This window comes from Bos indicus x Bos taurus, chromosome 3 (genome assembly GCF_003369695.1).
Source record: "Bos indicus x Bos taurus breed Angus x Brahman F1 hybrid chromosome 3, Bos_hybrid_MaternalHap_v2.0, whole genome shotgun sequence".
Classification (NCBI taxonomy): Eukaryota; Metazoa; Chordata; class Mammalia; order Artiodactyla; family Bovidae; genus Bos; species Bos indicus x Bos taurus.
In genome coordinates this window covers 83,147,161-83,161,059 of record NC_040078.1, presented here as the reverse complement: position 1 = coordinate 83,161,059, position 13,899 = coordinate 83,147,161, and the positions used below count along the sequence as shown (strand labels likewise).

At 35.9% G+C, this 13,899-nt stretch overlaps 1 protein-coding gene across 8 annotated transcripts in view; it reads right to left on the bottom strand.

Annotated features, from left to right (window-relative positions):
- DOCK7 (dedicator of cytokinesis 7) overlaps nt 1-13,899 on the bottom strand; it is a 189,822-nt gene that overhangs the window by 79,668 nt on the left and 96,255 nt on the right. For all 8 annotated transcript variants that reach the window (XR_003510343.1, XM_027537055.1, XM_027537048.1 and 5 more), the window contains 5 exons: nt 13,519-13,620; nt 10,726-10,812; nt 5,739-5,970; nt 2,989-3,153; nt 1,114-1,283 (listed from right to left, as the gene is read on the bottom strand). Coding sequence is in view for 7 of the 8 variants with exons in the window: in XM_027537055.1 (XP_027392856.1) it covers nt 1,114-1,283; nt 2,989-3,153; nt 5,739-5,970; nt 10,726-10,812; nt 13,519-13,620 (756 nt within the window). In the remaining variant the exon portion in view is untranslated. The remainder of the gene's footprint in view (nt 1-1,113; nt 1,284-2,988; nt 3,154-5,738; nt 5,971-10,725; nt 10,813-13,518; nt 13,621-13,899) is intronic.

Below are 13,899 nucleotides of genomic sequence, written 5' to 3'. Positions count from 1 at the left end.
GACCAGAAATTACTTTAAAAATATATTTTTGGTCTGTGAGAAAGTAAAGTTACTTAAAAGACACTTTAAAATGAGCAGTAATAAAGTTTACTGGAAATTTCTGAATGCAAATTTCTATAACTGTATGAATAGATTTTAGTAATTCTGATGTGTTTGGTCAATATCCAAGTATTTCACATAACAAACAAGCTCAGATCCTTTTTTTAAAATGTCTATTATAGCTCAGACTAAGAGTTAAACACAAGACTGCAGAACATTTACTAATTCTTTCTCATATCCCAATCAAGAGACTAAATGCCAAAGAAAAATTGGCTATGATTCTATTAACAATGGTGTCTTCCTCCTTTCCAATAGCAAAAAATCTACTTAAGATGGTTTGGTCAAAACACAACATAATATGATTACTTGGCCTCAATCTTACAGCTCTTTTTTCCACTTTAATTTTCAAACTGAGTTATTTTTGTACTTTAATTATAGTAAGGCAATGACTACTTGTTCCTTAAGTATATGTGAGGGGGAGGTAATAAGGATGGATGCTTAAATAAAATATGGCTGGACCTTATACTGGCCGACCTCTCCCTTGTTGTTTGGAATAATCATTAACCATGATTAACTAAATCACATTTTTCTAATCCCGGAGCACCTTACATAGAGTTTTCCATGTGAAATATAGCTCTATTACCAATTAATTGTTAATCATTATTTTTTATATTTTTAGAGAAGTGAGACTCATATTTCAAGTCAGTAATATGGTCCCACTGGACAGTAGTCACAGTCTCTTAGCCCTGTAGAACACCAATATAACCATTTTCACATGATGATCAAACAGACAATGAGTTGTATGTGACTAGTCATTCCAGACAAATTTTGAATTTGGCAGATTTTCTTAAGCATAGTGCACAAACGAGTTTGTAATAGCAAGCACATTAATAGAAACATCACTTATGTGTTCACTGATAGAAGAGAAACATAACATTTATTACTAATTCAAATATATTTTAAAATTCTTACTACTAACTCAGATACATTTTAAGAATAAAGTAAAACAACTGGATATTTCTCATTTGTTCATGAACTGAAAACCAAATCTATAGATGTATATCTTCAGTTTACCTTACTGCTGATGATTGACCGTACTTCATCATCTGGGGACGTGGGAGTTCCAGATATATCTGGATTACTATTACTAAGGCTCCGAGAACGATTTAAATTAAGGCTTGCAGGTCTCACAGCAGATCTAGCCATTGTGGCATAATGCACTGATCCTCCCAAACCCCCAGGACCTAGAGTTGTATATAAAATAGCACATAATTAAACAGTTAATCGGGAAAGGACCTGAAAAAGTCTCTTCCACTTTATAAAATTCCATAAAGATAATAAATTGCTTTTATTTCTAAATGAAAATAGTAGAAACAAGAAAACACTCCAGACCTCATGAGAGCTATACAAAGATAAATTTTTTACAGCAGCTGACAAAACCCTGTGAATTATAAATACAACCATTATCTCTTCAATGTTTCTACATTTTGTATTACATATAGAATAAAAAACAACAGTAATAAGAAACATATACAAACATCATTTCACTTATATATGAGGGTATCTAGGACCCAAAGTGCTCCAGCTAACATCTTTTCCTTTTTTCCCACCCCCTCCTGCTCTGCCCCTTGATACAAAGTCACGAAGAGGGAGACCCAATTTACCATCAGTATCTCTTCAATGAAGCTATGGCTATATCTCTATCTTCATCAGTGATAATTTTAACTATAACAAAATAGCATCTTTATAACATACATACATAAATAAAGATAATTCTCCTAAGAGCCCAAGTTATACAAAAAAAGCAAAGAACCCCTTTTCTGTCTGAAATCAAGCCTGATACCATCATTCAACCAGGATCTATAAATATAAAGTACCCAACAAATGTAACTTCATTTCTTATTTAATGAAATCTTTCTAAGTGTCATATCGGCAAATGACATACACTTGTCAACTAAGTAATTTATAGTCTTCAGGTCAGCATGTGAAAAAGACATTTTGCAAAATCTGTGAAATTCTAATAGTGTACTAAATGAAACAGTAAACAGAGCAGCATTACATATAGTCCATAATCACTTATATACTCAGAGACAAATTTAGAAATTAAGATAGGAAACAATGAACAAGATTACGAAAGTCAATCAGTTCTCTTTTTACAATTAATAAAATGCACTATAACTTAATTATTATACCTAGTTTTCCGAGTGAATGTCAGAATTTCTTGTCATCATTATTTATGTTAACACTGAAAATAGCTGAAAAAGGGCACTTACCATTTTCACTAGTGATGAGTGATGACTCTTACAGACAAATATGTGAACAGGTTGAAAAGTATGTACAACATAATCATTAACCAACTAACTAAATGACTAAAGGGTGATTCAAACACTCAGATATCCCCCTACCACCACTACCACCAATATCATATAAAACACAAGTAAGTGACGACTTTGGGCTCTGGTATCCAGAAAGGCTATATTATTTTATTGACCATGAAGAGACTAGAACTTTTCTAGAGGATTATCCTTTATATCACTGCAGGTTTCACAAGGTTATCAGGAAACTACTGGGCCACCATATTTCTTCTTTAATGTCCAATAACACTCTGAATGACAAATATAACATTCTATTTATCTTAACAGGAAATGAGAAATGCTTCCAGAAACAGAAGTTATTTTCAAGGTTCATTTCCAAAAATTAATTCAACTAAGATCTCTCTAATTCAAATTAAAGGAAGCTGTACAAATAATGATGCTTTAAAATGTAACCTATTTATCCCTTTAACTCCGGTAGCTAGCATAGTCCATGGCACTCAGCAGGCATTCAACAAATATTTGTTGTTGAATAAACGCATCACACTATGCACTTCAAGATTATTTCAGTCCTGCTTATAAACAATAAACACATAATCTATGCAAGATAGTTTCATAGTAAAAAAGAATAAAATACCTGGTGATGGGGAATTAGGGTAAGTATTTGGCAACCGAAAAACATAATAGATATATGATGCAAGAAGGCAGTTTCTGCCATGCTGGTCATGATTTCCTTCCAAGTTTTTGTGAAGCCGATTTATAATTGATGCCATAGCTTCAAATGATGCTTGACCTAGATTAACTTTTAAGAAGGAAGAAAATATTTTTTGCACTAACATTTTTAGACTGTAAGTTATAAAACATCAAAGCTTTACCTCCACTGTATACATTAAGTATAATGACTACACACATTAAGTGTTTAAGATGATATTTGACATTAATTTTATGGTATCTATTTATGATATTATATTAACTGGGACAAAAATATTTCTCTCAACAAAATGAGAAAAATATAATTTTACTAATTTTACAGGAAAATTACCTGGTTTTGCTTACTCAAAAAAAAAAAAATCATCAAACAGGTACCCACCATTTTGTAAAACAATACAAAGTACATGATAAGAAAAAAATCTATCTTGTTAGAACCTTTGAGAAGTAACTTCTCATTTTAAAGATGACGCTGAGAAACTAAATATTAAGCACATTACTTTTGCTTAAAAATAAGCACACTACTTTTGCCTAAAAAATAAAAATTAACAATAAAAGTTGATTATGAAAATATTAACATGAATAGAGCTCATAAGATACTTAACTGAAAACAGTATCTATAAAAGGATTGGAAGGACAAAAGGGTAGAAAACCAGGATAAGGTAAGACCACTGCACATTAAATGCAAAGCTAAGTAATACCTACTCAGCCATGCAAGTCAGTATATAACAAGAAATTTGCAAAAACTGGAAAATTCTGATAGCACAGTGAATAAATGGATAACCTAAACAGCTATTCTGAACAAGAGAGCCTCACATTTTATGATTTATTTCATCAAGACAGGAATTTATGAACAGATAATGAGGCCAATTAAGTCTTCCTAAAAGTGGAATAATCAGACAGAGTGGTCATTTAGGAAGATTAATCTACATATACTGTACTAGAAGAGAGACTGGAGAAACAGAGAAACTAGAGAGACAGAGACTAGAGAGACAGAGAAACCTAAGCAGGCTTTAGAAATCCTATCTGTATTCCTGGTTGACTCCTTTTTCTTTTCCTTATCGTAGCTATTTTGGAGGAGGGTATGGCAACTCATTCCAGTATTCTTGCCTGGAGAATCCTCATGGACAGAGGAGCCTGGAGGGCTGCAGTCCATGGGGTCGCAAAGAGTCAGACACGACTAAGCGACTAAGCACAGCACAACACTGTAGCTGCTACAAATCATCCTTCTCAAAACTAGGTCCACTTTAGTCCCTTCTCAGCAAATCTTGTTTTTATGTCATACTAGAAATTTATAAAGCATGAAAGTCCTGAAGTTCTTACTATAAATGTATTAGAATCTGAAACAATTTTTAGTTCCTTTCCAAAGGAAGCAGTGCTTGTCTCCTAAGTAAAAATGATCTATTCACCTTCATTTTTTACTTATAAGCGTGCTTCACTAATTGAACCCTTGTGTACCTCTATACAGATTCTCAAAGCATATGACTCTTTGACCAAAATTATTCTTGCTAATTTCACCAGTGAACATTTCTTCAGAATAGTAAGAAAGAGTGGGACTTGGAGTCAGTTGCTTAGGTGTGAATCCTTGGGCAAATTTTTAAGCATATGCTCACGATTTTATTCATGAAATCATGAAATGTATACTTATATCTAGAGTTGTAAAGATTTCACATACCAATATAAATAAAGTATGCTGTGCTTAGTCACTCAGTCGTGCCCAACTCTTTGTGACCCCATGTACTGTAGCCCGCCAGGCTCCTCTATCCATGGGGATTTTTCAGGCCCGAATACTGGAAAGGGTAGCTTTTCCCTTCTCCAGGGGAATTTTCCCAACCCAGAGATCGAACCCAGGTCTTCCACAATGCAGGCGGTTCTTTTACCAGCTGAGCCACAAGGGAAGCCCCTGTACACTATACATATAATTAGTCTCCTGGGGCTAATTATTTACCGGTCAGACTCTTACTCATTTTTAAATGCTCAACCTAAAATTTACCTCTACTCACAAGTCATCATAAAAACATCTCAAGGAGCTGAATACTCCTCTCCTTTGTGCCACCTCTTAACTCAAAATTTCTATAACAAGTTACCTGAAATTTCTTACAAGCTCAACTACTTTGCAGGATTTGGGTGGATACTGTTAGCAAAAGTAAAAGAATAAATCTTGGGAAAAAGGCAGGAAACAAGAATAATTCTTTTTCCTTCCAGAACAAGTCACAAGAAAAAGAAGATAGAGATTTTGAGTTACTGAAGAAAATATCAGCTATAGTATATAGAGGATTGCAAATGAGTGAAAATATAGATTACAAATCCTGTACACAAACATAAATGATTTATCTGTTGCATGTTTTCTTAACTAGTCTATGAGATCCATAAAATCAAGAACCATGCCTTGGTCAGTGCCCATCAGTGTATAGTACATATTAAGTGCCTAATAAATATTTGGTGAGTGAATAAATATTTGTGTTCATAATTTGAATAGAGGTGTATGGCACACTTTAAAGAAACAAAGAAACTTATTATTTTCCAGCATTAGAAACAAGTAACAACCTCCCCCCCAGCCCCCACCCAAATGAAACACAGTCCTTACAGAGATAGCAAATAGGAATCATGTATTATTTCTGTAAAAGTTAGAAATGTCAAATGATAAATCTTATGATTCCCTAAACATAAGTAAATTACCTATTTGGCCAGCAATGACAGGAGGTCTAACAACTAAAAGTATCAGTTTATCAAGCAGGAGATGAAGAAATCGGACCACTGGTTCCAACTGAGATGAATTCAACGCTGAAATACTGCTCTTCAATTCATTTTCTAAATTGTTTTCCATGATTCGCATGTCTCCAATTCGGACTGGGAACATGTGTTCATCCAGAGCATTTACCAGAGCAAAAAACTTATCGAGATAAGGATCCTAAAACAAAGAAGGAACAGAGGCACTAAACAATCTTAGCTTTGTAAATACTCCTAACTATGGACCTCTGGTATCTCATACTAATTGATAACACAAAAGAGTACACATTAGTATATACATTGTTTCCAATTACACAGTATTCTATTCTCATCTGTTATTATAATGTAGCTGCTTCAAATACTATTGATTACACACACAAAAAAATCTATTGATATCAGGATTTTTTTCCAGTTGTTGAGTCTGTCTTATTGTTATAGAGCTCAATTATTATGGCAGGTGTGTTAGTAACCTACCTGTGTCAATTATTAATTTATTACCTCTTAGCTCCATCCAACCCCTCCGCCCATCTTTTCCACATTTTGCAATCCTGGACCTAGACTCTTCAAACTACATTTGTCCTTTGTCAGCTGGCTTGTGTTAGGCTCTGACAACAGAGGGTATGGGAAAGAGTCTTGCCAGGCTTGAGGAGTTGGAAGGGAGTCTTCTTCTCCCTGTTTGCTTTCCTGATGGCGGCGAGTGGACGTGAAGCTATGGCTCAGAGGCGAGGGTCGTGGGCAGCAGGGGTGGCTCTCCAGTTTCACAGCAGGTCCCTCTATCCAGTCTCCTCCACAACACAGCACAGCAGGCGCAGTGTGACTGTGGCAGCGGTGTCCCTCTTCAGGGGTCTGACTCTCACCCTTCAAATCTTCCTCTAGGTTTCCAAGTTCCTTCCTCCCTTATCACTCTGTAACTGCTCTCTGTTACAGATTCTCTTTTAACCCATTTATGGAGTGAGTCACCTTTAACCTAGTTAACATTTATTTACAGATTTTCTCCATTCCATTATTGGCAGTTTTCATCTCCTGACTAAATCCTAACTGCTATTCTCTAACTTCTTTATGCGCTGACAGAACCACAATCTTTATTTAAAGCAGAAATGTGCCTGCTCTTCGAGCTTTATTCGTATCTATTTGATGACCACATGCTATCATTTTGACCAATGAGATGTGAGAAAAAGTCTACTAAAACTCCAGGGAGACTTTTAGTTAGTTAACAATGAAAACAAACTTTAAGAAAAGGCACTAATGCTAAACAGCTTTACATTTATCATCTTCAGTTCAGTTCAGTCGCTCAGTCGTGTCCGACCCTGCGACCCCATGAATTACAGCACATCAGGCCTCCCTGTCCATCACCAACTCCTGGAGTTCACCCAGACTCCAGTCCATCGAGTCAGTGATGCCATCCAGCCATCTCATCCTCTGTCGTCCCCTTCTCCTCCTGCCCCCAATCCCTCCCAGCATCAGAGTCTTTTCCAATGAGTCAACTCTTCACGTGAGGTGGCCAAAGGACTGGAGTTTCAGCTTTAGCATCATTCCTTCCAAAGAAATCCCAGGGCTGATCTCCTTCAGAATGGACCGGTTGGATCTCCTTGCAGTCCAAGGGACTCTCAAGAGTCTTCTCCAACACCACAGTTCAAAAGCATCAATTCTTCAGCTCTCAGCTTTCTTCACAGTCCAACTCTCACATCCATACATGACCACAGGTAAAACCAAAGCCTTGACTAGACGGACCTTTGTTGGCAAAGTAATGTCTCTGCTTTTCAATATGCTATCTAGGTTGGTCATAACTTTCCTTCCAAGGAGTAGGTGTCTTTTAATTTCATGGCTGCAGTCACCATCTGCAGTGATTTTGGAGCCCAGAAAAATAAAGTCTGACGCTGTTTCCACTGTTTCCCCATCTATTTCCCGTGAACTGATGGGATCAGATGCCATGGTCTTCGTTTTGTGAATGTCGAGCTTTAAGCCAACTTTTTCACTCTCCACCTTCACCTTCATCAAGAGGCTTTTAGTTCCTCTTCACTTTCTGCCATAAGGGTGGTGTCATCTGCATATCTGAGGTTATTGATATTTCTCCCAGCAATCTTGATTCTAGCTTGTGTTTCTTCCAATACTGTTTTAATTTGATATGTTTTAAATGAATAAAAATAATTCTATTGAACTCTGTATATAAATTTTGGTCAATTTTAAAGAGATACAAATGAAGTTACAAAACATCATAAAAACACTTAATGTCTTCAATTGAGCCTTTTAAAAAAGATTATAATACATGATGAAATTATATTACATAGCTGCAAAATTTATAAACTTTTGAGTTTCAGTCATATCTGAGACTGTCAGGATGCTACACATTACACCCTCCCAGTCTATTCTTCCTCTACTTCTACAGATTCAAAATCATCTATATGAAATATCTTGCCCGAAATCCTTCTTTGTTACATTAAAGAGAACACATGTATCTGCCTCCCTAAAAACAAAGTTGGAAGTAAAAGATACATTACCAACACTAAAAAAAGAGAAAACTAACAATGATTATAGGATTCAAAGCAAAAATGAAAAAGAATGTGTTTGTACACTTAAGAAGATATCATATGATACTAAAAATAATTTTATTACGAGAAGGAAAGTGTTTCAACAGTATACTATAATGCCAACCTTTTCATTATCAGAAGAGTAAGTTCTACAGGAAACACAAAAACATATGACATATCTAGTAACAGAAAAGTAAAAACTCCACTGGAGCATTATTTTACTGGGATCTACCTGTGGAAAGCTAAATAAAACATATATACTACCTTTTTTGCTGTTGTTTTACAATATAATATAGAGACACTCTGTCTTCTTACTTTTCTCTATCTTACTGTGCAGAGAAGAGTTAACATAGCAAGCTTAAGACTGCTATCATTTCAAAGGCCTGATTGCAATAGGTTGGCCCTCGGCTGCTATCAGGAAGTTGGATATTAGGAGGGTTTCCACTGACAGGCGAATGCTCACTACACCGAAACTGTGCAAGCAATATAGTTTATGCTTAATACTTGCTTTCGTTCTATGAATCTCGCATCTTGGTATGTGTTAGGCAGTGGGTGTCTATGAGACAAGCCTATGGTAAAAACTCTGGGAACTGAGCTACCCTGGTAGACATTTCACATATGCTGTTCCCATTTGCCCTGTGTGACTCCACTAGGAGAAAACTCTTGAAAGCCTGTGTCCTATTTCCTCCAGACTGAACCTCTTTCCCCTTATCTGATTTTGCTTTATGTCTTTCACTAAAATAAATCATAGCTGTGAATATACTCTCCACTGAGTCCTGTGAGTTCTGCTAGAAAATCACAAAAGTTGAAGGTAGCCTTGGAAACCTCCGCATACCCTTTCAAGTTGGAGAACCCACATATTCTATTTTAAACATCCACCTCTTCTCACTCTACATTTTGTCCCTGGAAAATCATATTCACTAGCACAGTTTCAGCTATCACATTTATTCTGTTACTTCCCAATCCTAAATTCATTCATCACAAGTGCCTACAAGACATCTTTATCTGAAGTGCACAGGCACTTCAAACTCAAAATTAAACTCCTTATGGTCCCATAATTTCACCTCCTTGGTATGCTCCTAAATTTACTTCTCTCGTGTTTACTTTTAAGTTAGAAATCACCATCCTAAATTCTGTGGCATTTAAGGTTGTTCATAATATTTTATCAGCCTGGTCTTCTATGTTCATGTATCATGATTTTCCGTGCACTTAAAATTGCATTCACAACAGATTACCTGCCCTTGCTTTATCTGTTTATTTTTGGCTGCACTGGGTCTTCACTGCTGTGTATACACTTTCTCTAGTTTTGCTCTTTGTTCGGGTGCACCAGCTTCTCATTGCAGTGGCTTCTCTTGCTGCACACCCAGGCTCTAGGTGCACGGGCTTCAGTAGTTGTGGCACACCAGCTTAGTTGGCATGTGGAATCTTCCTGCCAGGGAAGACTGTGTCCCCTGCGCTGGCAGGAAGATTCTTATCCACTGTGCCACCAGGGAAGTCCTGCACTTGCTTTCAATCAACTGCACTGTCTACCTTCTCTTCTATATATGATAAATATCTACTCACCAATGCAGTAACTCAGTTCCCAGCAAAACTGACAACTCTCTGTACTTGAAAAAATTTAGTTCATATATCTAATATAATACTAGCTTTCTTGTATTATGATTATTTTTGCATTTCCTTCTATTTCACTGTAAAGTCCTTGAAAGGAAGGCTCACTCTTTCACAGGTAACAACATCCCTGACCACATGGAGCTTACAATATAATGGGAGAAAGAACATAAACAAAGGATATGAATGAATATATATGCACATGGAGAGAGAGAGAGAGAGTGAGACGAAGCAAAAGTACAAGAGCATGCAAGTGAAAATAACAAGCAGTAATGAGTGCAGTGTAAGACGATCCAGAGTGATGGAGCTGCTATGTTTAAGAGTTACATGCAAAGGCTTCTCTTTATGAAGAGAAGTCAAATGAATGTCAGAGGAAAAGCATTCCAGTTACAGAATGAGTAAATACAAAGGCTTTCAGAAGACCTTCGCACATTTCAGAGATATAGAGAAAAATATGGAGACCCCCAAGGACCTTTTCCATTTGAAGTATCTAAGTCTATGAGAAATAAAATGAGCTGGAAAATCGTTTTTCAACTCTAATTATCCTGCTATGTTCTAGAAACTTAGGGGGAAAAAAATCACTTTAATTGTTCAAAATGAAGTCAATAACATTCTGAAAAGGAAAATATTTGCTTCTGCTGACATTAAATGATATTTTGTTGATTCCTTTAAAAAGTTACTTCTAAACCTATACATTTTAAACTGATACATAGTTTCAAATGTCATAACAGAAAAAATTGATTTAAGTTCAATTCATTTAAGTGAAATGTGATCGTAAAAATTATTAAAAAACCACTTACTTGTGTATGGATAGATGAAACAGCAACAACTTCAACATTAAAAACACCTTTGTGATTATCTACCCATTTCATGCCAGGTAGGGGAACCTATAAGACATTGAATACAATGATCACAGATGCTTAAGTTGATTATGAATGCTGAAACAACTACGAATTATGAAACAAAAATTACGATATCTCAATAAGAAAAAATACTATGGAAATATATTTTATGCACTACAAACAAATGTAAAACTTATATTTTGTTCTTATTACAAAATCAATGTTTCCTACAAAAGAAGTAAAAGGCTCAAGGAGCAAAAAGCAGAAAATATGCCTTCAAAATTCTAGCTTCCTAGAAACATATCCCTTTATATCATTCCAAATCTTCCCTACACATATATATCTTTATATACACCCTCACATAGGTGGTACCAAACATATTATTTTGAAACCTGCTTTTCACCTATCACATTGTGAATCTCTTTTAATGGCAATAAATTCACAACTATAATATCTTATTGGTTTATAATAGCCTATTTTCTTTATATTAAAAACTCCTATGTTTTAATTTGGCTTTAAAATATTCATAAGCAAAGGAAGTCTGTTGTTTTAAGGATTAGGAAACATTTTTTTTTCTGACATAAATTGCTTGGAGTGTTAAAATCAGATCACAAAAAATTATTTTTAAAAGACAGTACATCAGTTCTCTCTATTCTTCCTGATAAGTACAGCTAAAAAGCTGGAACATGATACTTGAAAAAAGAAACATAGAGACTGAAAGGGGAGAGAAGGAGGTAGATGTGCTAGGGACCTCAGGATCAAAGGAACTATAAGGCAGTGTTTCCTGAGTTTTATTTTTCTCTCACGTATCCTGGACTAGTTTGCTAGAGAAGCTGGTAAGCCAGAAATGCTAAAAGGAAAAGACAAAAAGTCTGCTCCCTCTAGCCAAACCCAACAATTGTCCTAATCTGGCCAAAGCCAAGAAAACAAACCACAGCCCCATTCCACCTCCATGTCTGACTCTTTGCAACGCTATGGACTACAATCCAACAGTCTCCTTTGTCCATGGGATTCTCCAAGCAAGAATACTAGAGTGGGTTGCCATGCCCGCTTCCAGGGGATCTTCCTGACCCAAGGATCGAACCCACATCTTTTATGTCTCCCGTATTGGCAAGTTGGTTCTTTACCACTAGCACCGCCTGGGAAGCCCCATGCACAGTGGGGAGTGTGAGTCTTTACCTCCCCCGGCAACAGGACTTCTCACTACTGCTAAAACACAGACTAACATAAGCTCTAGAGTCGCAGCATAATACCCAAAATGTTTCGGATATAACAAAAAATCACACACCATATCAAGAACCAGGACAATTTCTACTTAAATGAGAAAAGACAATCAACAGACATCAATAGTCAGATGACACAGATACTAGACAGATCTGACAGGAGTTTAAAGCAGCCATCAGGGAAAAAAAAGCTACACAAACAATTACAAACATCCTTGAAACAAATGAAAAAAAACCAGAATGTCTCAACAACAACAAAATAGGCAGATAGGCTTTCTTTCCCATGGTTTCTTATTTTTATTATATGAAGAAAATAAAACCAAATAAAGTCAGTTTTCTATTACAATTCAACACTAAAATTAGTGTTGGTAATTAATGTAGGTAAGAAATGTGGTATCTTTACTGAGGTAAATAATGAAGTCTTTGAAACTTTTTTTTAAAAAAAGCTGGTGGAGTATATAGTAACTACTCAATGCAAGAAATGGCACTAGCTCTTACAATGCAAAATACTCATTTTCATCTTTAAAAAATAGGACACCCAAGTAAACGGTGAACACATACTTCTTTAAAAACAATCTGCAGCATAAATATCATTTGGACACTTGTAAGAAATGTAAATAATCAAACCCCAGCCCAGACCTTACGAATCAGAAACTCTAGGGCTAAGGTTGAACCACTGGTAATACTACAAATACTCCAGGTGATTTTGATGCACGCTAAAGTAAGAACTACTCTCATAAAATATTCTAACAAGTAGTGTGGCAACAGGAATACCATAATAGTAGCAGACACTTCTTTAGTATACTTCATGTGCCTGGCATTATTCTAAGTTCTATGTACTACTAATCATTCAGTCATCAACACAATCCTTTTTGTAGGCATTACTTATTTTCCTCAATTTACAGATGAGAGAATTCAGGCAGACAGAGTCTTAAGTCAGGTTGCCATAACAAAATACCATATACTGGTTGACTTAAGTAACAGAAATTTATTTCCTCACAGCCTGAACACTAGAAGTCCAAGATCAAGGTGCTACCACGGTCAGTTTCTGGTAAGAACCCCTTCCTAGCTTGCAGATGACCACCTCTCACTGTCTCCTCACACAGCTGAGAGAGAGTAAGCTCTCTAGTGTCTCTTCTTACAGAGTACTAACCAGGCATGAGGCCCCACCCTCATGACCTCATCTAACCTAATTACCTCCCAAAGGCCCCCATCTCCAAAAGCTGTCACACTGGGCGCTAGGACTTCAACAATTTAGCAGAGTAAGAAACTTACCTGATATCATACAAGTGAGCAGTGAAATCTTGGAAACCATACTACACTGCCTTTCAAAGGTGTATGAGATTAGAAAAAAAAAAAACAACAACATATAATGCTTCAAAGTATTCTATAGAGTAATTTTAATTATAGGAGAAATAATAGTACTTCACTATATACATACTTAGAGACAGAAGTTTGAGAAAACTACCTTTGTAATGAGAAACTCATTTCATTGAATCTGGAGAATTTCAACGTGAGAGATACTGACCTCAGGAGACAGTACGGAATAAGCCTGTGGTGGTTTTTCCAGTGAGACTGGTAGGCAAAACTGCCCAGTCTTCAATCGTCCATTCTGAAGCATTGGTATCCACTTTTAAATAAAAAAGAAATAACATTAATTTAAATGTTTGTTATTAATATTACTTCAAAAATCTGTTTCAAGAACTTGCTATAAGCCAAATTTGTCTCACATCACTAAATACCAAGGGATTTAGTTAGGTAATAATAATAATTAGGCCTTTATAATTCATCTAAAGAAGTTTCCCCATGGCTTGAGAAGGATCTCCAAGCCATTATTACTAACTATGCAATATTTAAATCTATAGCAGTACCTTATTAGGCAAAGGAAAGTTGGCAGTAGAAAAAGGCC